Below are 25644 nucleotides of genomic sequence, written 5' to 3'. Positions count from 1 at the left end.
CAACACCAGATCCTTAACCCACTGAGTGAGGCCAGGGATTGAACCCTCATCCTCATGGATACTAGTCGGATTCTTAACCCATTGGGCCACAACAGAAACTGCCCCAATTCCTTTATTTACAACAGTAGCCTTTCAGCAAAATGAGAAAACTCTCTCAGCTACCCAGTTTACAGACTTGCTGATAATGACAATCTGTTCCCTTTTGAAAAATAAGGTCTACAAGTAAAAGGGGCGGAGCACTTTATCACTTCTATAAGGAGTTCTGGATCTTAGATGAGGCACTGTTTTGTTATTGAAAACATTATCTAGCACATTCACGAATCCCCCACTCTGATTTTTTTTCTAGGTAGGGGACAAAAAAAGGCAACATTTCTACATCTTTCTCTATCAAGAGTATTCGTCACCAAGTTCAATCATTTTGTCTCTAATACAATTTTACTCTATCTCCACTACTAGTACTAGAACCTCTCCAAAAACACTAGAGAGGCTCTATCAGTTTCCTATTGTTGACCACAGCAATGAAATGCTAGAGGTCAGAAGTCCAACACAGGTCTAAGATAAGCTAGTGGTGTCACTAAGACTTCATTCCTTCTGGACGCTCTAGGGAAGAATCCATTTCTTTGCCTTTTCCACCTTCTAGAAGTCACTTACACTCTTTGACCTGCATAGCCCCTTCCTTCATCTTCACAACCAGCATTGCTCTATCTCCAAATTTCTCAGACTGCAACCTGCTTCCCTAAGTATATCACTTTCTCTGAGTATAAGTCACCTACATGCCTCTTCTAAGAACCTTTGTAATTACATGAGGCTCCCCCAGGTAATCTAGAATTATCTCCCCAACTCAAGATGCTTAATTTAATCACATCTTCAAAGTCCCTTCTGCTATGTAAGGTCACATATTCACAGGTTCTAAGGATTAGGATGTACACCTTTGAGGAGTGAGTACTTTTCGTCATACCATAGTGTTCTGGGAACGTGGGCAGCTGAGTTACCACAGAATCCTTCCTGTTACACATACTTTAAACTACTGAGAAAGATTTAACATTTTTTTTAAATACAGAGCTGAGCACAGAAAAACGAAGGGAAACTCCTATAGGCCAGAAAAGAAAGCAGAAATGAAAGTCAAAATGGCAAGCATACAAATGGTGCTGTGGGGCCATGAGGATGGGAACAAATTCCCAGATCAAAACAGTCCCTAATGGGGAGGGACTTGGGTTTTAAACCAGAAAGAAGTGAGAAGTGGAACTAAGACCCTGGCATATCTAAACCTCCAGAAAGATGTATTTTCAGTGTAAAAGGTCATAGAAAACAACACTACACCCAGGAAGACAGCAAAGACGTCTTTAGTCTCTTTAAAATCTACAAGAAAAAGAAACCCCAAGCCTATGTTTGGAGTCTAAACGTACACTACCCAGGCATTCTGGAATCTCCAAGCCCAGCATTTCAAATAAAAGATGATCTCAAGCAGTGATGGCATATAGGGAAGGAAAGGCAAGGAAGCAAACTCAAAATGACTCAGGAGGGATCCTTGTGAAGCCCAGCCCTCACACCATTCCCAAAGAAAAAAAATACAAACTTTGTTATTCAAAAATCACAGAACACCCAAGAAAAAAATCTACATGAGAGAGATGTAACAGACACAGGAAAAGGATTAGAGTGCCCAAGAACTTGAAGTAACAGGCCTAACTCAATGAGACTAGAATTACTGTGCTTAAAGGGACTGAAAAGATCAGAGAATAAAAACCAAATGGGTAAAACAAAACCCTATTGTAAAATACAGACATGAAAAAGAGCCAAACACAACAAATCCAAAGAAAGCAGAAAGAAGTGAAATATATAATAGGAAGAATAAATAAACCTTCATTAAAAATAAAAAATTGACAGGTCCTTCAGCAAAATCATTTCTAAGAAAAAGAGCAAGAGTAAATGCCCCCAAATTTCCTTAACTAATAAGAACAGTTATCAAAAACCCCAAACGGGATTTCCCAGGCAGTGCATCAGGTTAAGGATCCAGCATGGGCACTGCAGCAGCTCGGGTTGTTTTTGTAGTGCAGGTTCAATCCCTGACCCAGGAACTTCTGCATGCCATGGGCACGACGAAAAAAAAAAACCTCAAATCAATATGGGAAGAGAATCTGAAAAAAAATGGATGTATGTATACGTACAACTGAATCACTTTATTGCATGGCAGATATCAACTATACTTCAGGAATACTTTTAAAAATGAAAAAAAAAAAAAACCTACAAAAAAAATCATTCTAAATGATAAAACCAGAAAAACCTTTCCTTCGAAATTCAGGAATAAGACAAGGGTGCCATCTCTCACCACCTGTATTGAGCACTGGAGTGGGGGTCTTAAATCATTGCATAAAACTGAACATGGAACAAAGATGAGGGGAAAACAGTGGTCATCACTCAAATGAAGAGGATTCTCTACACAGGAAATCCAAGAGACTGTGAATATTATTAAATTTGTAAAAACCAGAAAAGTTGCTAGAAATTAGATCAATGTACAAAAATCAACAGCATGCTGATGCAACCCCTATTTTTTTTAATTTTTTTTAATTTTATTTTATTTTATTTTATTTATTTATTTATTTATTTTGTCTTTTTGCTATTTCTTGGGCCGCTCCCGCGGCATATGGAGGTTCCCAGGCTAGGGGTCGAATCGGAGCTGTAGCCGCCGGCCTACGCCAGAGCCACAGCAAAGCGGGATCCGAGCCGCATCTCCGACCTACACCACAGCTCATGGCAACGCCGGATCGTTAACCCACTGAGCAAGGGCAGGGACCCAACTCGCAACCTCATGGTTCCTAGTCGGATTCGTTAACTCCTGCGCCACGACGGGAACTCCCCCTATTTTTTAATGTATTTCTTTAAAGGCCATTTGTAATAGAGCCCCCCCCCCCAAATACAAGGTACATATAGATAAATCTAATAGAAGTATTACAAGAAATCCATGGAGAAAACTGAAATGATTTCAAAAACATAAAAAAGGAGTTCCCGTCGTGGCGCAGTGGTAAACGAATCCGACTAGGAACCATGAGGTTGCGGGTTCGGTCCTTGCCCTTGCTCAGTGGGTTAAGGATCCGGAGTTGCCGTGAGCTGTGGTGTAGGTTGCAGATGCAGCTCGGATCCCGCGTTGCTGTGGCTCTGGCGTAGGCCGGCGGCTACAGCTCTGATTCGACCCCTAGCCTGGGACCCTCCATATGCCTCCGGAGCGGCCCAAGAAATAGCAAAAAGACAAAAAAAAACATAAAAAATATATACACCTAAATTAAATGATGAGCTATATCATGTTCATGCTGGGAATATACATTAGAATGAAATACCAATTCACCTCCAATCTAGCCTACAAATTCAATGTATTCCTAGTCAAAGTCTCCGTAGGATTTTGAGTGAAAATTTATACAATGATCCATTAAGTTATATGGAAGAATAAATGTCATCAAAAAGCTAGGAACATTTTTAAGATAAAGAAGAAAAGCCTGTGTCTGCCGCACTTATTCTCAGCCCAGCGATGCTGTTACCAGCTGCCATACATAAGGAATACTCCATCCGGTGTTGTCACTGCTGTGCTGCAGGTTTGATCCCAGGCCCAGGAATTTCTTTACAGCACAGGTGCAGCCAAAAAGAGAAAGATGCTCCTAGTGGCAAATCAACTTTCGTCAGTGATTATATTTAAATGTCCCAAGTTCTGTCTTTGTTATTGTTTTTCACTATATTCTGCAAAGCCTGAGCCTGACTACATCTTTCAGGTATTTTATTTTTTTTAATTAGTAAAATTAAATATATAAACAATACTGAAAGAACTAAAGAAGTTAAAAATAATCCAAACATCATAATTTATTGTAATGCTTTGGTAATCAAAACCAAGTAACTAAACAAGCCAACACTGTAGGCTTGAAGAGACATGGAATCCTAAATTAGTAGGGAAAGAATAGTCTTTAAATTAATAGCTCTTTCATTGTGAAGAATAATATTTTCACATTTTGAAAAACAATAGTAGTAATCCTTACCCTACCCCATAGATTTAAAACCTAAACAAAAAAGGCAAAACTTAAACTTTGGGGATAAAAAAATACCAAAAAATGTTTTGACTTCATGGTTAAAGAAAAATTTCTCAAACGAGCCCCCCAAAGGGCATGCATAATACGAATATGGTATTTACTATATGCAAGGAAATGTCCGAAGTGTTTTACATTTATTAACTTACTCTTCACAACAACCCTAAGAAGTAGGTAGTACTGTTGCCTCCATTTTCTAGACAGGGAAGTTGTGCACAGAAATGTTAAACTTTTCCAAAGTTTCACAGTAAGGAAACAATAGAACTGGGATATGAATCCAGGCTGGCTGCAGAGTCCATATTCTTGCCCACCACATTACATTTCACATTAAGACTGTTAAATTCTATATAATAAAAAAACAGCAGACATGTAGGATATGCCTAGGGGAAGATAGCTATAGGTGCTGGAAACATATACAAATCAATTTAAAAGGACAAAAAAGCACACTTAAAAGTGGTCAAAGGTGGAGTCCCTGGAGGCTCAGCAGGTTTAGGATCCAGTGTTGTCACTGCTACGGCTTGGGCTGCTGCTGTGACACAGGTTCGATCCCTGGCCCCAGAACTTCTGCATGCCTTGGATGAGGCCAAAAAAAAAAAGTCAAAGGGAATGAAAGGTAGTTCACAAAGAAGAATCCAAAAGGCCAATAAACACATAAAATTTGTTAAATCTCCTTACACATCAGAAAAACAAAAATTAGAACAATGAGGTATTCATTAGTGAACTTCATAGCAAATCTCACATTCACTAGATTGGCAAAAATTAAGCCACTTTACAGAACAATTTGGCAGCACCTAAAAAAGAGATATGCATCTCTTACTAAACCAGCAATTCTGCTTCTAGGTTAATGTCTGAGAAAAATACCCATGTCCCCAACCAGACATACATATATCAGGATTTTGCTGCAGCCTTTTTTGTAATAGTAAAAAATAAAACAGAAAACAATTTCAAATACCATGACTGGGGAATTCACAAATTCTGGTAGGGACCACACAGTAGACTACAAGTGATCTATTACTATTAAATCTATAAATTCCAAACACAAAAATGAAACAAACTATATAAATACTGATAAAATAAACCATTTACTTGAATTTGCAAACACAAAAACACTATATATTCTTTGTGGTTGATTAACAGATCAAATTGGCATATATATATAGATGCCAGATAACAGATTATATATATAGATATAGATACAGATATATAGATATATATGCCTGGAAATGACATATGTTGATTTTAGGACAGTGAGTACTTTGGGGTGGGGGTGAGGAAAGGTGATGGAGAGTGGCCTTTAGCTGTACTATGCCTTTTAACCTCTTAAAGAGGGAGACACATGGCAAAACACTAGCATTTATGAAGTCAGACTGTTGCACTCACAAGAGTATACCATAATGTTTTCTCTGCATATTAAACATTTCATAGTTAAAAGTAGCCTGAAGGAGTTTCCTGGTGGCTCAACAGGTTAAGACTCCAGCATTGCCACCGCTGTGGCCCAGTTCCATGCCGGGCCCCAGAAATTCCACATGCCATGGATACAGCCAAAAAAAAAGTAGCCTGAAAATTTAATAGTCCCTTTCTTACCAGACCACCAATACTAAATTCTTCTGCCCTGCTTTCCTCCGTAAATTGGTTTAACTTTCCTCATTCAGCCTTTGTTCCAACTAGTCCCCAAACACAACCACTCATATTAAGATATTCTCATTTGTCTCTGAAATATTTCACATTAGTTCCCATCTGGGCATCTCCAGGTACTGTCCACATTCTCTTCAATAATTTCTAATTCCCATTTAGGAAAATGGAAGGCTTTCAAAGGAAGGTGTAATAAACCTGAAGGCAGGAGGCAATAATCTGTTGAATAACCATGATGTGTTGATAACAGAAAGCAAAGTTCTAGATCTGTCACACTGGATCAGACTCCATGTAAACAATGACCCACCCTCTTGTCATCCCCTTCTGGTAGCCAACTCCTACATGCACACACACAAATACACATTCTCATCTGTAACATGGAACAGAAGAGGATTTAACTGTCCACTCCAAAACAAATTTTCCACTTATTACCATAACAGGGAAACTGTCAAAGCATGAATGTATTTAAGTGACTCAATTTTCTGATAACCCCCAAAAATAGGTTTAGGTATTTTTAACAAAAAAAGAAAACAACATAAATGATTTCTTGTGTGTGACTGCTATTTCTAACACACTGTATCAAAAATCCCCCTATTACTCATAATTAACTTTCAATTAGAAATAACACCTAAAGGTTCATGACATGCCTCCACTGAGATATGATTATCAGTGTTTCTTAACTTACTAAGAAGGAACATTTGAACGATAATAATAAAGCAATTTATTTCTGAGTAGTGGTAATTGCATGTTATGATGTTTGTAATCTTGAAGAGAATGGTCTTCCAAAACCAGTGATATAAAAATTATTGAGTCCCATAGAATTAATTCTAACTGTATAATTAAAAATCCTGTTTGTCACTAGAACTTGGTAGACAAAGGAGCCTCAAGAATCTTTTGTTTAATAACAACAGTTTCCTTATGAGACCAATTGTGATAGAAAGTAAATTTAGACCTATGACAAATAGTTTCCTTCCTTTGGGAGGCAGAACGCTGATAAAAACAAAGTATGGATCTGTTAACTTGTTGATAGCGATGTTTATTATGAGAAGGAAGCTCTGACCTTTCCTGTTTTCTCTTTAAAACAAAGAAAAGTGACCATAGAAAAAGAGCTTTCAAAAGAGAGAGGACAAAAGTTAAATGAAAAGGCACACCAAAGCAAGATTAGAAAAGCGTCTGCAACTGGCAGGTTTCCCCAGGCAAATCCTTAATAAAGGAGGTGGTTACAAAACAACTGCTGTGCACACGGATGGATGCTGATGGAGAGCGCCTGTAGCACCAAGCTACTGACCAGTAGTCTTGACCTCACCCTTTCACTTTATAGGTGATAAATCAGAGTAGCAAAATGACATGCCCAATGACAGAGGCAGAAGTGTGGCAAACTTTCTGTCTGGTGCATTTCTTTCTCCCTGCAGGACGATCTCGCCATGCCTAGCACCACAGTTAAGTAATTTTTAACAATGAGAGGCAATATTATAATGCATAAGAAATTACAGTTCCTGCTTTGTAGTCAGATTGACGGAAGTTTGACTTGCAATTCTGTAACTTAAGCCCTAGGAAACCTGGCGGTTACATAGTCATGTATAAATAAGGCCCTCACTCACATGACCTTCCTGTTAGTCAACTACAAAATCTGTATTTATTCATTTTGTGCTTTTTCCTTTTACCCAGCCTAGAAAACTTGTCACACACCTACATTCATACACAAGCACATAGGGCATTGCCTGGAGTGGGGGAGCAAGAAATGTTTCTCAGGATGAAGTCTTTATCTTTGAGATAATTCTAGCAAATAAAATTGTTCAATAAACATTATTTATGCACTTCCTGGATTGATACATACAATGCCAAAAAATATGCTTCTGCATGATGTTCTTTTTTTTTTTTTTTAGGGTCACACCCATGGCATATGAAGTTCCCAGGCTAAGGGTCACCACAGCCACAGCAAAAATGGGATCCAAGCCACATCTGTGACCTACACCACACTCTTGTAATGCCAGATCCTTAGCCCACTGAGCAAGGCCATGGATCAAACCCCGTGTCTTCATGGATACTAGTCAGGGTCATTACTGCAGAGCCACACTGGGAACTCCCATGATGTTCTTTATAATCCAGCCTAAGTAGGTGTTGAAGCATTAAATCACTACAGTAAGCCTTTCAAATGATGGAGGAGTTGCTAGAACATTCTAGATTTAGGAATAGAAAAACACGACAAATTCCTGCTCAGAGAAAGAATGATCTCCGTAGGGGACACATGGTGTTTTTATAAGCCAGCACATACATTTCTTTCTTTTTTTTTTGTCTTTTTGCTATTTATTGGTCCGCTCCCGTGGCATATGGAGGTTCCCAGGCTAGGAGTCGAATGGAGCTGCAGCTGCCGGCCTACGCCAGAGCCACAGCAACGTGGGATCCGAGCCGCGTCTGCAACCTACACCACAGCTCACAGCAACGCTGGATCGTTAACCCACTGAGCAAGGGCAAGGACCGAACCCTCAACCTCGTGGTTCCTAGTCAGATTCGTTAACCACTGTGCCACGACAGGAACTCCCATACATTTCGTATAAAACTGTTATTATAATGTCTCACTGGCCCCTTCTAAACACTATTAGCAGCAATCACAGTTGCTCATCCTCTTATCCACAGTCATTGGTCCATGGATTGGGTCCATAAACCAAGAGAGTCAAATTGTAGGAATATTAAAAGAAAAAAGGGGGGAGGGGTTCCTCTGGTACAGCAAGCTATAAGGACAATTAAAACTGATTCTGGAAGTTCTTTGGTGGCTCAGTGGATTAAGGATCCAGCATTGTCCCTGCCATGGTATGGATTCAATCCCTGGCCCAGGAACTTCTGCATGCCAAGGGTGCAGCCAAAAAAAGAGAGAAACTGATTCTGCTAGTGACCATTTTGCACATGCAAAGTTCCAGCCTCAAAAAGAATCTACCCAGAGGTAAGCTGGGCTGAGAAGTGGGTAGAAGGAACAAGAGAGTTCTGACCTTTTCTGAGCCCCTTGATCCAGCCATATTTTGTCATTCAATTACCGGCTCTCCCAATTACATCCTTTTAAGAGTTTGTGCTATTGCACCAACATGTTCTTTTAAGTTCATTTATAACTTAGAAAGAATTCTGGTTAATACAAGCTTCACCTTGCAAGTCTTTATCATCAATTTTTAAATACTTGCAAATTAGCAGGGACTCCACCTTCACCACTGTGACCACCTTCCCCATCTAGACTAACTCTCAATCCAGCACCTTGTCAAAAACAAACACAAACAAACAAACAAACAAACAAAAACAACCACTCCCTTTTAGCCTACAAGACCTCCTTCAACCTTTTTACTCTAAGGACAAAACAAACAGGAATCCATGAGCCAGAGAAATATCCTAGGCCATCTGTCTCCTGCGAAGACCCTTCTACCAAACTCGCCTCACCTTTACTGCTGAGAAGTCTGTGATTGCCTGCAGATTGGGAACAGAGGTTGTGTGGCAAGAGGGAGGAATTACAAAGGAGAATAAGAACTTTGGCAGGGGGTGGGGGTGTGGGGGGGGTGATGATATGTTCAAGGGCTTGAATGTGATAAGGGTTCACAGGTGTCAAAATTTTATTAAATTTACATTTTAAATATGTGCAGCTTATTGTATGTCATGAATATCTCAATAAAACTGTTCCAAAACACACATACAGAGTTTTACAAGGAAAAGCATTTTATTACAGCAACAGCTTTCCTTCAGCCTGGAACAAATCAAAATGCCTAGAGCTGCAGATGTAATTGGATGACAAGGAAGTCACAGAAAACAGACGGAAACTGGGACCTTGGAAACATGCTTGAATTGTGCACCAGCTCTAGACTACCTACTTGTAGATGCTACATGAAAATATAACACTTACTATTTTTGAGCAGCAGTAGCTTGGTTTCTTTTACCTGCATCTGGACTCTTTTCGTCACATGGTGGTCTTTGATGGTCTTTTATTTTAAGTCAGTGAAATCAGGTCATTTCCAGGCTGGCTATCGTTTGTTTCTAATCTAAGAATAAAGTCCAAATCCCAGGCTGCCAAATCCAAGAATGTGAAGGGCCTGTATTACCTCTGGAGGTAATTCATTAGCCACTATTCCCAACTCCAGTCATACTTTGAATTCTTCTAATGAGTCCTCTACGCTTTGAGTGCTATACAATCAAAGCACATGTTGATCTGATTTTCCTGGCACCTGGCTAAGTACCTGGAGCAGAAGTACTCAAAATACACTGCTGAATGAAAGAGCTCATGATTTGACTCGTCATGCTTTAGGTATAAGCAAAAGCTTATTTAGGGGAAAGAAATCCAGCCTAAGGGGGTTCCAGATCATTCTTTGTCTATACAACCAGAAACAAGATGCAAAGACAGACTTGAATCATTTCTAGAAAAGCTACATTTTTCTGAGCATCCAAATTCTACCAGGGTAAGTGAACTGCTCTGAGGATGAAAGAAGAATGCAAAACCTTTGAAAAAGCTGGATTCGATTTTGTAGTTAAATTATTCGTGGCTCAGTAGTAAGGAACCCAACTAGGATCCATGAGGATATGGTTTGATCCCTGGCCTCGTTCAGTGGGTTAAGGATCCGGCGTTGCTGTGACCTGTGGTATAGGTCGCAGATGCGGCTCAGATCCTGCGTTGCTGTGGCTGTGGCTGTGGTGTAGGCCAGCAGCTACAGTTCTGATTTAACCCCTAGCCTGGGAATCTCCATATGCAGCGGGTGGGGCCCTAAAAAGCAGAAGAGGAAAAAAAAAAGTTTTGTCCCACTAAAGCAGGAGAAAAGTTGTAATAATAGCGGAGGATTAGAAACTTAAAACACAGTAATAAGACTTAAAAGGACTATACCATCAAAATATATCACAGCCTTCAGAGATACCTAAAAACAAAGACCCCACATTATCTTCCCTTTCCATGCTTCAACAGTCATGATGAGGAATTACACTTGAACACTGAACTCTCCCTCTGAACTTCTTCTATGGAAAACTGAAGAACAATTCAGGAATAATCAAGCATTTCACTAATGCCAAACATCTGGATGGAAATTTGAAAATTCTATAAATAATCTAGATATTGCTAAATATCCAGACATTTAGTCTTGAAGCCAAGACCTCAGTTCTTTGTTTCATTTTCATTCCTCAAATGACACAAGGAAGGCTAAGGCGCTTTTATCACATATTTTTCTTCTCTATATTCTCCTTGGTGCCCAGCAAATTGCTTTATACCTACAAGACACAAAACACACAGTATATAATACCTGCTGGGAAGAAATTATATAGAGAAAATCAGAAGGGTTTGGGACTTGCCATTTTCTAAAGGTAACTAGTTTGAGATGACATTCCCAGCTACCAACAAAGTGTCAACCCCACCCTACCCCCTCCTTCTTTGCAGCAATTCTGGGAGACAAGAAGTGGCATAATGGGCACAAGAGCCCTGCACTGATTCCTTCATTCAATGAACTACAGATCAACCATATACCAAGGCTGTGCTGGGCATTTAGGAAGGCAAAAATTGACTGGGACATGGTCCTTTTTGCTTAGGGACATAAAGTCAATCATATGACAAAATAAAAGGGTAATTGCTTTTTCCAATGACTTCTTCATGGATCAATTCCAGAATCACATCTCAGTCCTCATCTTATTTAGCAGCATTTGACACAGATGTTCAATTCTGCCTCCTTAAAATGAGGTACCTTTGGCTTTTAAGACACAAACCTCTACCAGGTTTTCCTCCTACGTGACCAGCCATTCCCTCTCGGGCTGCTCTGCTATCTCTTCATTGTCTCCCAAAACAGCTATCATAAGCATGTCCTTGGTTCACTTCACAAACCACTGCCCTTCTCCAGCCATCCTCACTAACTTGCTCATTTCATCCAGCAGCAATTCTACATATATCTCTACATCGATGGCTCCCTGAACCTAAAACCTCCAGCTATTCCCTCCCATTGCTATTCTGCCTGCAATCTGACATCTTCACTTGGGTATCCGATCAGCATCACATCAAATACTGAACCCCTTATTTTCCTCCTGAAGCCCGCTCCATCCCCAGTCTTCCCCCATTCCTATTAATAGCAGATCCAGCCAGCCAGCGGCTGAGGCTATAATCACAAATAATTTATTACAGGTCTCTCTCACATCTCATGCTCATCCATCAGGAAATTATATTGGCACCACCATCAAAACACTGAGAAAATCTATTTCTCTTACTTCCCCTGCTATCATATTGGTCTAAACAGCCATCATCTTTGCATAAATTACTGCAATAGCCTTACATGTGATCTCAATGCTTCTACTGTTGCCATCTATAATCTATCCTCGATGCAGGAGCCAGACAAATTTCTAAGTATCAGGCCCAAAGCCACCAATGGCTCCCCATTTCCCTTGGCGTAAAAGCTCAAGTCCTGACGGCGCTCTCAAGGTCCTTCAATCTGGGCCCCAGAAACTCTCTGACTCATTTCCAACCACTCCACCCCTTGCTCACTCTGTTGTCCCTTGCACAGACCAGGAACACTCCTTCAGGATCTTTTCAATGGCTACTGCCTTGACCGGAAACACTTTCCCTAGATGTCTGTCCTGCCTCTCCTTCAAGCTTCTGCTCCACGATCATCTTCCCAAGCAGGCTAATCCGGACCACCATATATAGAAATATGCCCCGATCCTCCCCTCCCCACTGCTCTTCATCCTTCTTACTCCATTTTTCTCCACAGCATTTTACCTTCTAACATGATTTACTTATTTGCTTACCATCTATCCTCCCCCAAAATGTACGATCAATGAAGGCAGGATATGTTGGTTGGTTTTGCTCATTGCTACTTATGCTCAATTAATATTATTGGAATGAATAAAACAAATATTATTTGGGTTCATCTTATAATACATTCATATTAGACTAATAATATTAGTCTAATAATATAAAGAATCCTAGCCAACTATGATTGTAGTACAATTTTATGGGAAATTGATCTATTCACGGGAAAACCTAGACATATAGAAAAGACTGGCCAACAGTAGGAGAAAAAAAGAATATTTCAAGAAACAGATTCTACAGTAGATGGAAGTAATTCCTATTTATTATTTTTAAAATAATGCTAACTTCCATGTTTTAAAAACATTTGGCTATCATCTAGATCTCATTTTGATCAAATTGTCATGTTTATGCAAGTTTTCATTAGGTACATTTTACTTCTGGTGAAAAGGGAGCAGCCAATTCTGCAAATTCAATAAGTATTTAAAGAGTATAAGCACTGTGCTTTAAAAAAAAAATGCTACTAACTAAAGGATACAACAAAGAGAAAGCTATGATCTCTGCTAACAAAAGGTGAATGGTCTAGCTGGAGAAAGCAAACACAATCTATCTACAATATGAAGCACTGGTATGGTTAATGGCAAAGGCAGAGTAAAATAAAATCTTACACAACACTGGTTCTCAACCCTGACAAGTAATTTAGAATTATCTAGGAAGCAAAAGGGATTTTTGTTTTGTTTTGCTTTATTTTAAAATCATATGCCTCCCCCCTCCGTGAATCCTGATTGAATTCATCTACAGTGACACTCAAGCATTAAGATTCCCAAGAGAAAATTTAAGGAAATAATTCCTTATGATTAAAGAAACAGGAGGTTTTATCTGAGGAACTTTGCAAAGACCAAGCAAGGTATTCTAAGTTAGGAGGCCAAGAGCAGAAGATCTGCAAAGACAGGCAACAAAGGGCAAAGTGTCTTGGGAATCCTCTGGGGCTGAAATATGTAGAGAGATGCAATGGGAGGAGCAGATGGTGAAAGATCTTGGCTGACATGCTAAGGAATTTGGGTTTATGCTCTGAGAGTTTTCATCCATTATTACATACAAATGGGTCTGAACTATTCATTTCATAGTGATAAGAAAATGTGGAGGATCAACTCAGGTGAAATGTGATAAGGAAAAGGAACTAAAACTAGCCCGTCCACTAGTAATTCTGTGTAGTTTAAGTGACGGTGGCCTACTTTTAAATAATCTAAAACTGTATGTAGGAGTTTCTGTCGTGACTCAGTGGTTAACAAATCCGACTAGGAACCATGAGATTGCAGGTTCGATCCCTGGCCTTGCTCAGTGGGTTAAGGATCTGGCATTGCCGTGAGCAATGGTGTAGGTTGCAGATGCGGCTCGGATCTGGCATTGCTGTGGCTCCAGCATAGGCTGGTGGCTACAGTTCTGATTAGACCCCTAGCCTGGGAACCTCCATATGCCGTGGGAGCGGCCCAAGAAATGGCAGAAAGACAAAAAAATAATAAAAATAAATAAATAAAATAAAACTGTATGTAAATTCAACCTGCTAAGACATTCGAATCTCACTTTTCAAATATAGGCTGAAATATAATTATTCCCAAAATAAATTTTCTTTGTAAAAGCCTCTTAATTATGCTGTTAAACTTTGTGAAAGTCAATAACCTCATTTCAAGTGAGAAATGACATAAATGGCACATTTTTGTTACTCTGTTTTAAATTCAAAAGTTGGAAAATTTCACAAATATATTTGGCACAAAGGCCTACTATAAATATCAGCTCAACAGCATCATGTGAAAATTCCAGGTTCTGTAAATAGAGAATCATTTTTAAATTCAAAATGCAGGAGTTTCCATCGCGGCGCAGTGGTTAACGAATCCGACTAGGAACCATGAGGTTGCGGGTTCGGTCCCTGCCCTTGTTCAGTGGGTTAAGGATCTGGCGTTGCTGTGAGCTGTGGTGTAGGTTGCAGATGCGGCTCGGATCCCGCGTTGCTGTGGCTCTGGTGTAGGCTGGCAGCTACAGTTCCTATTCAACCCCTTGCCTGGGAACCTCCATATGCCGAGGGAGTGGCACAAGAAATGGCAAAAAGACAAAAAATAAATAAATAAATAAATAAATAAATAAAGGCAGCAAGAGAAAAAAATAAATAAATAAATTCAAAATGCAACTAAATATTCAGCAGCCACTTAAATATTTTAAATTCACTGAGTAGTCTGAACAAAAGCTGAGAGAAATAACATAAACCTGACCACACATTAAAATATTAAATAAGGAGTTCCCATCGTGGCTCAGTGGGAACCACAACTAATATCCATGAGGACGAGGGCTCAATCCCTGGCCTCGCTCAGTGGGTTAAGGATCTGGCGTTGCCATGAGCTGTGGTGTGTAGGTCAAAGCCTCGGCTCAGATCCCACGTTGCTACGGTTGTGGTGTAGGCCAGGGGCTACAGCTCAGATTTGACCCCTAGACTGGGAACCTCCATATGCTGTAGGTGCAGCCCCCCCCCCAAAAAAAAGACAAAAACAATAAAATAAAATATTAAATAAGAATAGTTTGAAAAATGATGAATGAGAATTTTGAAAAATGGTAAATACAGTACTTTGAAAGCAGTAACAGTTAAGTAATTTTTCTTTGGCTGAATTACTACTGTTTTTTATTTATTGTGGAGTGGAAACTTAACAAAATTATAGTTTTCCAGCACTATACTGACCTGAATTGTACTCCAAAAAATGTACAGGTAAATCACTCCAAATTTATACTCACAAATTTATACTCACAGCTCAGTCACTTTTTTCTTACAACTGAAAGATTAACATTACTATTTCGAGGGTATGAACTCTTACCTCCTTAGGGCCTGCTTAGGTTAACACCAGCCTGGAAGCATTCAAAATTCCAATAGCTTGAAAACTTTTTCATTTAACCAACAGGTTTGTAATTCAGAAATGTAAAACAATTCAACTTTTTCAACAAAGCTGTAACAACTTATTTTTTTTTCTATAACGGATGCAAAGCATTTATCTGCATTCTCTCATTTTATTCTAACAACCCCTTGAGAGAAGAAGGAAAAATATCATCACCAGTTTACACATTAAAACAAACAAACAAACAAACAAACAAAAAACCTGAAGCTCAGATGGAGACATTTGCCCAAGGTTAAATTCCAAGCAAATTGTAAAACTGGTATTCAAACTTAGGTTTTCTTTCTGAATTCAATTCTTTTTCTCTCTATAGACTATATAGACACATTTTCTAATATTTTTTTTAATCTATTTTATGACAATTTCAATTTCAGAGATACCTAAAAAGCAAATAAATATACGCCTTAGAAGAAATGTAAATGAGCATAAAAATTTTTTTTTTTTGACCGTGCCCATGGCATGTGGAAGTTTCCAGGCCAGGGATCAAACCTGCACCACAGCAGTGACAATGCTGGATCCTTAGTCTCTAGGCCACAATCAGTATAATTTGTGATGCATGGAGTTTTTTTCTCAAAGCAACCAAAGGTACAGAAAACAATAATGCCAAAAAAAAAGGAAACATACCTAGATTTTCAAAGAATTATAGAATAAGAAATAAAACTTCTGATATTACCCCTCTCATTTTTAGACCACAAGTTATTTTTTGTTCCTTAGATTCTTAATTAAAACTATTCATACACACATATATAAAAATAGCTGTGCAATTCCCAGAAGTTCTTTTCTTCTCTGCTTAAAAAGCACAAAATATACTTTAAATCTTCAAAATATTTACATATTTTAATAAAACATTTATTTCATACTTCCTAAAATCCCCCACAAATCACTAGGAATGACTTTTTAAGCTATTTTTCACTTTTTGTCAAAATCTTTTCAAAATTATTTTAAAATAAACTATTAAAAATAAAATCGACCATTTTCCTCAAGCAGTTTTCACTTGTATTTATATCCTGAACAGTGTCAAAAAGACCTGAGCTACTTCTACCTTTCCCCCATTCAATCATACCTTCTCCAACCCACAGAGTTGGAGAAGGTGCCTAAATGTAATGGCACTTAAAGTCAGTCCTTCCCTTGTATAGCATTAATTTTCCCACTCCCTAAATCCCAACCAGATCCTGTCTTCAGAGTAGGTATTTACCTTCACATGTGTTTATCATTTCCCACAGTTCTCAGCAGAATGCACACAGTAGGCAAGTGTTCACTGACTGAATTAAGCTCTTGAGATCATATATAGAGAAGATGGCGAATGAAAAAGAGGCTTCATAAGGCATTTTGATTTTGGTTTTTTTTTTTTCCTTTTAGGGCCACACCCATGGCATACGGAAGTTCCCAGGCTAGGGGTCAAATCGGAGCTGTAGCTGCCGGCCTATGCCACAGCCACAGCTATGCAGGATCCGAGCCGCGTCTGCACAACTCATGGCAATGAGATAACCCGCTGAGTGAGGCCAGGGATCAAACCCATGTCCTCATGAATACTAGTCAGGTTTGTTAGCCATGATGGGAATTCCAGGCATATTGATTTTAAAGCCCAGTTTGGTTCATGGCTATATGAACCATACACATACAAGTATGTGTCAAGTGAAGAGACATAATGTAGGAAGTTGTAGAGCAAGTCATTCTCTTTCTTCTAACACCATGAAGGGACATGGAGAGACCATAGCTTCTCCCTCTCCTTCCTTATCTATAAACTGTTGATATTCACTGCACTAATTTAGAGTTGTTCAGAACTAGGGATTCTATTAATTAAAACAACCAACACACAAACAACAACAAAATTCAGCCACCCCTTTGGCTAGTGATCAAAAGTCCATGACAAGTTTGAGGGATGTTCCATCCACTCTATTTTAATGACATGCTTTCTAGAATCGTCACAAATTCTGTTCTTATCTCAAGATCATTAGCAGGCCACCTGAGCATGTAGACAGTTAGGCTGGTCAAATCCTAAATGCCTCAAGAAAACACTTCAACACGAGAGCGATAACCAGGCAATGGCCTTTACACCTGCCACTCCCATATGCAATTCTAGTTATGATATCAGATCCAATCCCATGCCTTTGAGCATATTTCAGAGGCAGTGACCCAGGTGGGATTGGAACCTCTAAAGGGTCTTCCTATTCAGACTTAAAAAAGAAATGTCTCCCAAGTGTTTAACCTGCCCCCAACCACTTCACATCTTAAAATGCTGAGGTGAGACCAGGGAAGATACAGAATCTAAATAATAGTAATGGCACATTTTCACCATCCATTTAAGACCTGGTTCAACACTGACGTTTCATTCATTTCCAGTTTAAACTAGTTAAGTCATTTAAGCTTGTTCACAATGTATAAGCAGTAGACACGAATTCATTTTAACATAGTTCCTTTTTCCAAAAAGCCTAAGATTTAAAAGGGCTAATCATCTGTATAGTCCCATGAATTTCCAATTAAGTTTTACCACATAGCTATTTAAATCAATACATTATGAAGGTCAGTAATTTAGGATATAAAAGTCTCAGTATGTTCCTTCAAAATCACCTTTCTCCTTGCTTTCCTGAAACACGTAAATACAACTAAAAATGACATATCCTGAAAGCAAAAGAACTAGATTTAAAAATAACTTGCCTTTGGACACATTCATCTATGTAGATCCCCCTCAGTCAAATAAGTACGCAAAGGAGACATTCTACTGTGTGTCAGCAGATACTACAAGGTAAAATGTCGAGCAAACAGGTGACTAAATCATGTGGGGTGGGGGTGGCGGCAGAAGTCAGAGCATAAAATTGGGAATGTGAAGTTCTAAGCAGGCCATTCATGCTAACAGAAGAAAATGCCTGGAGAATTGGTCACCAGTTACTTAATAAATCATCAAGGTGATAGGCATGCTTCAAGTGAGACAAAGGTGGATTCTGATCTGAAACTCGACATGGATCTCTAATTACATGAAGATGAATCACCAAGAATTCTAGAATTTTTCTCAAGTCTATCATTAGTGACATGTTGATTAGATTCCTATGAACGAGCCAGAAAAACATACTTTATTCCGGTTTAGGTCTTGTTTTCAAAGCTTTGCAATTATGTTCACATACAAAGGAACAGTAATTGTAAAATGACCCGGCCTCTCTCTCCTGTTGCTGACCACAAGGCAGGCTCCCCAATTCAAGGATGTAACCTAAGCTTGCACAGATGGCCTAGCTCTTTGCTAATGCAGAGGAGCTGGGTTTGTTTTCAGGGTGGGTGCTGCAAAACGCCAGGTGTATTTATAGAAGGGGGCAAGACTGACGGAGAGATGATGACAGAAGCTAAGTTTCTTGCACCTGGTAAAGAAGCCTGTGGAAAGATCTGGATCCTACCGCCTGGGTTCCGCTCCTGACTCCCCAACTACCAGCTACGTAAACTTACTAAAACCCTTTTTGGTCTATTACCTTATTACAAAATTTAGACAAAACCCTTGCCTCGAATGACTTTAGAAAAAGTAACGAAATTATGCGTATAACCTGGGACGTGACAGGCAATCCATAAACGTCAACCTACTCTCCCATCCTCCCGTTCACCCAGAATTGCCCCTCAAAAAATCACAAAGGTAGACTGCAGGGTTAAAACTAAAAAGCCCAAGCTGATTGGCAGGGAAGGAAACTTGGGTGGAGGCTCGCTTATTTACTGGAGAATTTCGCTTAAAATGGAGTTTGGATATGATAAAAAGGGAAACGCATGGAAAAATCATCAGGTATGAGCACAACTCCCCTTCGCCCCACCCCCACCCCCGCGCCCGCTATTCTCCAAAAAAGACATTCCTTTATGTAAGCACGAAACAAACTTCGGAAGCTGCGGATATCCTGAGAACCTACTGGGTGGCCCCAATTAAAATCACAGGCGCACATACAGCTTAAAACGAAAACCATCCATATGACCGCCTTGTCAGTTTCAGATCAAGATATTTTTCCAAAACTGTCCTCAAATCCGAGGCGGCTCCCCCGCCTCCGAATGCGCCTCAGATGGCTTTGGAAAGCCAAAAGCGAGTTGCAGAAGGGATACGTATGGGAAAGAGGGGAGGTCTGGTCAAAAGACTGAAAAACAAGGCGGTGGGCGAGGGGGTTGGGGAAGAGCAATGTGGCTGAGACGCGGCCAGTGAGCCAGAAAGACGGCGGCTTCACAATGAGAGGAAGAGACTGCGACAATCGCCGGCTCCCGGTCCCTGGCAGGGAGTGATGGCGAGGCCGAGGGCGCTCAGAGCGTGGGAAGACGGGAAGGGGGTGCAGGATGAAGTGAGAGAGTCGTTGGCCAGACAGGGAAGCCAAAGACCCCACAAGCAGGTGCCAAACCCCCAGGCAAGGAGGTATGGGCTTGGAATACTCACCGTGTAGAGTAGGTTCAGCGCACACAGGCAGTTCTTGGAACAAGCGAAGCCCCCGCAAACCATCTTGTAGCCTGTGGTTCCCGGCAGGCTCCTCTACAGGTAAAATCTGGCTCCGGCTGAGCCTCCGGAAAACCTCTTTGTCCTTGCCTTTGGGGCCTGGCCGAGGCGAGGCAGCAGCGGGGACACTGGTGGGGAGCCCGGGGCTTGGGTTGGGGTTGCAGTGTGCTACGCGCCCGCGGCGACTCCGACCCGCTCGGAGACCTGCGGCCGCAGCAGCTGGAGCCGGAGCCCGAGCCTCGCCCAGCACCCCCGCCTCGCCCCGCGCACTGATTGGCCGCCGGCGGGGAACAAAGGTAGAAATATGCAAATAAATGCGCTCAGCTAGCTTGGATCCGGGAGGGGCGGAGCGGCCCCTGGGAGAGAGGGAAGGGGCGGAGGCGGTGGGGGAGGGTGCCCGAGGCTAGAATGTGTGACTGCGACCTTGCTTGTTTCCTGGGGAGCAGGTGAGGAGAAATGGGCGGCGCTCCACCGAAATCCACGCTGGCAAGGAGAAAGATGACAGCACCTCTCGGTTCTTGGCCCCAGCGGGTGACGTGGCACCATTTTGAACGAGATCTTAAAATTAAGCACCTGACCTTGTGAAGGAAGGAAGGAAGCAAGCAAGCAATAAATGAATACATGTGAAAGATTTAAAAGAGAGAATAAGTGAGAAAAATTAAATTATATAGTCTCCACCTCAGTCAATTCATTAGCACTTTGAATGTCTACTGTAGAAATGTGTCATGTAGCCTCAGATTCCTCATCTGTAAATCGGAATATTAATGGTATGTCAACCCCTTTTTGCACAGCAGCTGGCACAGAGTAAGGACTTGGTAAATATCGTCAAGTATTAACATATCTAACAGTTTTTGAGTACCTACTGTGTTCCAGGCACTAAGCTAAGCCAATAAATATTTCATGGTGCCCACTACAAAAAAAAAAAAAAAGTTCTTACAGAGAATTTTCAAATACTTATAAGAAACCTAAAGGTTCATGCTAAGTAAATTATATCATAGCAAATGAAACATTGTAAATAAAACAATGCAGCTAATTAAAATAACTTATCTTCTTAGAATTGTCTGCTCCCTTTCTTTACCTCCCCAGACCCAACCACACCAGGAAAGCCACATTCTAGAGCTTTTGTACCCCATGTTAGTTATCTTTTTGTATACAACCAAAATGAGTTCTAATTTTTTTTTTTAACTGGATGACCCTCAAACCCAAATAATACTTTGGCAGTCAGCTTTCCATTTTAGAAGCCAGAGGCTTACTAAAGAAGAAAAATTAAATAAATAACAAAATCCTACTGTATAGCACAGGGAACTATATTCAGTACCCTGTAATAAACCACAGTGGAAAAGAATATTAAAAAGAACCATTTTGCTGTACACCAGAAACAAATACGATGTTGGTAAATCAACTATACTTTTAAAAAAGAAGAATTATTGGGGAGATCTCTTTTTCCTCTTCTCATTCCTGGATGTCACCAACACTGCTACCACTTCAGCATTACTCAACCAACTATGACGATTCTCTCTGCTTTCTTCATAATACCGTCTACTCTCCCTGTGGGTTAAATCTCTTTTTCTTGTAGAAATGTCCCCTATCCATCAGAGACCCAACAGGAAGGAGATGCTCATTCAAATGATTGAGAAGAGTTTAATAGACTATTTTGAAAATGTGGACAAGGTTAAAGAAAGCCAACAAAGGGTGGTGAAGCAGCTCAGAGCTAGCAAGAGCAGGCAAGTATAATTCCCTTAGGTCTGAGGGGCTCGTTTAAGGGAGCAGTTACAGAAACCAGGCAAGAGCTGCAGTTGTAGGAGGGCTGGCTAATAGAACTTGTGGCCTATAAGAGAAAAAGACAACAGAACGACTGAAAAGTGGAAAAGAAAACAAGTGAATATAGTGGGGTTTCTGCTTAGAATTTGGATGGATAAATTTGACAAAGATCATTTGCTCCCACCCTAACACTAGTGAGTTAGAAAAGCTATAAAATTGTTGGGGGTTTTTTAAAAACCTATCAAAAAACAAAAGAACAAACAGAAAAAAAAAAAAAAACCTTCACAGAGAAAACAGTGGGGAAGCGGGTGAGGATGTGGACAAAGTGGGGAAAGAGGATCAGTTCTTTGGTGATGGATGATCACTTTGTAGTGTATATAGGTGTAGAATTATAATGTCGTATACCAAAAACTTATGCAATGTTACGTATTAATTTTACCTCAATTTAAAAAAAAAAAAACTCCAATGGAAGTTAGAAACCAAAAATATCTAAAAGAACTAAAACCCAGGAAGCAATAAGACATTCCTGTGAAGAAAAGGCCCACCATGCCTTAATCTCTTATGGATTATCTATAGAAAGAAGACTGCAGTAGAGAGGGATAAAGAGAAACTGGCTTATCATGTAACCATCTTTAAAGGTGTATGAACTATTGTGATCATTTATAATCCAAGGATCCCAAGCCACAGAGTGAGTGTACAATTGCTTGCCAGCTCTAACCCCTGGACCTTCACTTAATCCTTCCCAAAGATCTTAAGCTTTAAAGGCTGCAGTCAGACAAGAGTGTTCCCTCTCCAATTATCTCAGGATCCACAACTGTCCTCAGGTATGATAGTGGGTGAAAGCTGAAATTAAGACAGGGAAGATGAGAAAGATCCATACAAAGAAATCTGGATCTTTACTCAATCCCAGGCAGTGGCTGCCAAAGGCTAAGGAAGTACCAGAAGAGAGAAATCTCTGTATCATATACTTCAAGAGCCCTTCAAGTTTGGACTAAAACATCAGGAAAGGGAGAAAACTCACAAGGATGTGATCGAAAGACAAGGACATGACTGAAGAGCAAAGAATAATCTCTAGCAAAAAGTAAGAGCCAGGTATAAAACACAGAGCTCTCCTGAGGCTCAGAATGCTAGTGGCTAGGCTGTAAAATACAAAGAGATCTCTATGAGACATCTTCCCTATAGGAGGAAAATATTGATTGTTCCCTGAAAAATAGTTGAAGCCAATGCTGAATTGAATCTAACTAAACTTGTAACAAATCCTGACCTAGATCAAGTACAGTGAAGACCGACTTAGGCACGCAGAGAAGCAGCCTGGAAGAATAAAAGATGTTCCATTTTTAGGGAGTCAACATTATTTAATTCATTCTCAGTGTTCTTTTATACACAGTACCTGACACACAATCAAAAATTATGAAAGACTTAGCTAATCAAAAATATTTAACCTATGGTTAAAAGAAGAAATGGTCAGTAGAATCAGAATCAGGGATCATCAAAATGTTAGAATTATCAGACAGGTTCTAAAAACTCAACATGATAAATGTATAAAAGAGTTAGTGGAAAACATACACGAGCATATGGAGAATTTCAGCAGAAAGATTAAGGTTATTGGGGGGAAATGAAAATGAAATAAAAAGTAAATCAGAGATTTTGGACAGTGTGATTTCAGCAGATTGGACGAAACAGAAGAAAAAGTGAACTTGAAGATAAGTCAATAGAAATTATGCAAACTAAAAAAGATGAAAAGTGGAAAAATGAATCAGAGCATTTGATGCCTGTGAGACAAAAATCTAGTACCATATGTGTGTGACTATAGTTCCAGAAGAGAAAGAAAAGGGGGAAAAGAAATACATAAAAAGATAATAATGGTCAAGAGTTTTCCAAAGTTAGTAGGAGATATCGACCCACAGATCCAAGAAAGTTCATCTCCACCATTCTCTACTAGTCAAGAGAAGCCATGTCTGACAAATTTCAAAGTGAGGGGAACGCAGACCCATCTCTGGATGGAATGGTTGCAAGGCCACACTGCAGGAAAGCACGTAGGGTGGGAGATAACTGTAGCCTATATTTGAAAAATAAAATCTGCCACAGGTAATGCCCTTTTTCCAAAGTATTCCTGTGTACCACCCCTTTATTGACAAAACACTGTTTTGGTGTGAGAAAAAAAATAGGACCTTGGACTGTAGTTCTCAGAGAATTATATTGGAGACTAAGCTAAGAGGCTATGTATTTTGTCAAGTGGAAGGGGACGTATTATTTTTCTAAGAAATTTGTCTTGGTCCAAAATCAATAGAATGGATCACTGAAATTTATTTTTAGAAAATTGAATCTCCTAGAAAAATATTTTTCAAGTGTTAAAACAGGAAAAACAAAGACAAACTGAATCTAATTGGTTTTACGTATTTCTTAGTCCTTAAATAAATCTTTAATATGAGATGAGTTTCTAACAGTTTAGTAGAATGCTATATTCCTTTCTCTTATTCTTTGTTTTAAATGTTTTTCATTTGGGGAGTTCCTGTCGTGGCTCAGCAGGAAACCAATCTGACTAGTATCCTTGAGGTTGCCTGTTGGATCCCTGGCCTAGCTCAGTGGGTTGGGAATCTGGTATTGCCATGAGTGTGGTATAGGTCGCAGACGTGGCTCAGATCTGGCATTGCTATGGCTGTGGCAAAGGCCAGCAGATGCAGCTCCAATTTAACCCCTAGCCTGGGAACCTCCACATGCTGTGGGTATGGCCCTAAAAAGACAAAAATAAATAAATAAATAAACGTGTTTTGTTTTGGTTTTGAGCCAGGGAAAACAGAATTCTTATGTATTAGTCTATTTGCACTGAGAAGCAAACACTAAGACACTAATAAGAGATTTATTAGAAGAAACATCTATGAAGGAAACTAGGGAAGGAGCTATAGGAGGCCGGAGAGATAAAAAAACACAATTCAGATCAGACATATGAAGGAGAAAGGAAGGAAAGAAGGCCTTAGACTGCAGTGCAGTTCTTAAAACTTTTGGCAGGAGTTCTCATAATAGCTCAGCGGGTTACTTGACATAGTCTCCATGAAGATGCAGGTTCCATCCCTGGCCTCACTTAGTGGGTTAAGGATCCTGTGTTGCCATCAGCTGTGGCATAGGTCGGACCCTATGTTGCCATAGCTTTGGTAGGGGCTTCATCTGCTTCTCTGATTCAACTTCTAGCCTAAGAACTTCCATATGCCACAGGTTCAGCCATTTAACAACAACAACAACAACAACAAAACCTTTCGCAAGGCCAGCAGGCAGTCTTCAAGTCAAAGTCGGGGTTTTGGAGCCATCCGGCACATCCCCTGCGATGAGCCTGCCTTAGAGTCCCTGCCACAGTCATTGGCTGGAAATGTCAGCACAAATGCTGTGATGCATTTCAGATTATAGCACTGGAGCTGGCTTCAATTATGCTCCCCACAATAAATCCGAGAGGTGAGTTTTATTGAAAAATAATTCTGACCACCTTTTCCCCTTCTAGCCTAAAAACATTTTTCTAGTTACATTTCAAACCATCTTTCAGTTTTTTCAGTTCTTCATCACTTTGCCAGGGAAGGAAATTCTCTAACTTCATCTGGATAATCCATTTCAGGTTGTAACAATCCGTATTTAAAAACTCTTTCTTAGGGGGGTTGGGGAGGGATGTATTGGGAGTTTGGGATCAGCAGATGCAAACTATTACATATAGAATGGATAAATAACAAGGCCCTACTGTATAGCACAGGGTATTATATTCAATATCCTGTGATAAACCATAATGGAAAAGAATATCAAAAAGAACGTATGTATATGCATAATTGAATCACTTTGCTGTACAGTAGAAATTAACACAACACTCTAAATCAAATATAGTTCAATAAGATAAATTTTTATGTTTTTTGTTTTTTGTGTCTTTTTGCGTTTTCTAGGGCTGCTCTCGTGGCATATGGAGGTCCCCAGGCTAGGGGTTGAATCGGAGCTGTAGCCACCAGACTATGCCAGAGCCACAGGAACTCAGGATCCGAGCCGCGTCTGCAACCTACACCACAGCTCACAGCAACGCCA

The 25644-nt window shown here is 40.0% G+C and overlaps 1 protein-coding gene across 1 annotated transcript in view; it reads right to left on the bottom strand.

The window, feature by feature from the left end:
* The window catches only part of TSPAN13 (tetraspanin 13), a 37317-nt gene extending 17219 nt beyond the window's left edge, over positions 1 to 20098 (bottom strand). The window contains exon 1 of the mRNA XM_047752977.1: positions 19771 to 20098. Within this exon, the coding sequence (XP_047608933.1) occupies positions 19771 to 19833 (63 nt within the window). The 5' untranslated portion in view covers positions 19834 to 20098. The remainder of the gene's footprint in view (positions 1 to 19770) is intronic.
* Between the last annotated feature and the right edge of the window lie 5546 nt (positions 20099 to 25644).

The sequence above is a fragment of the Phacochoerus africanus genome, chromosome 11, assembly GCF_016906955.1.
Source record: "Phacochoerus africanus isolate WHEZ1 chromosome 11, ROS_Pafr_v1, whole genome shotgun sequence".
Lineage (NCBI taxonomy): Eukaryota > Metazoa > Chordata > Mammalia > Artiodactyla > Suidae > Phacochoerus > Phacochoerus africanus.
This window is presented reverse-complemented; position numbering and strand designations above follow the sequence as displayed.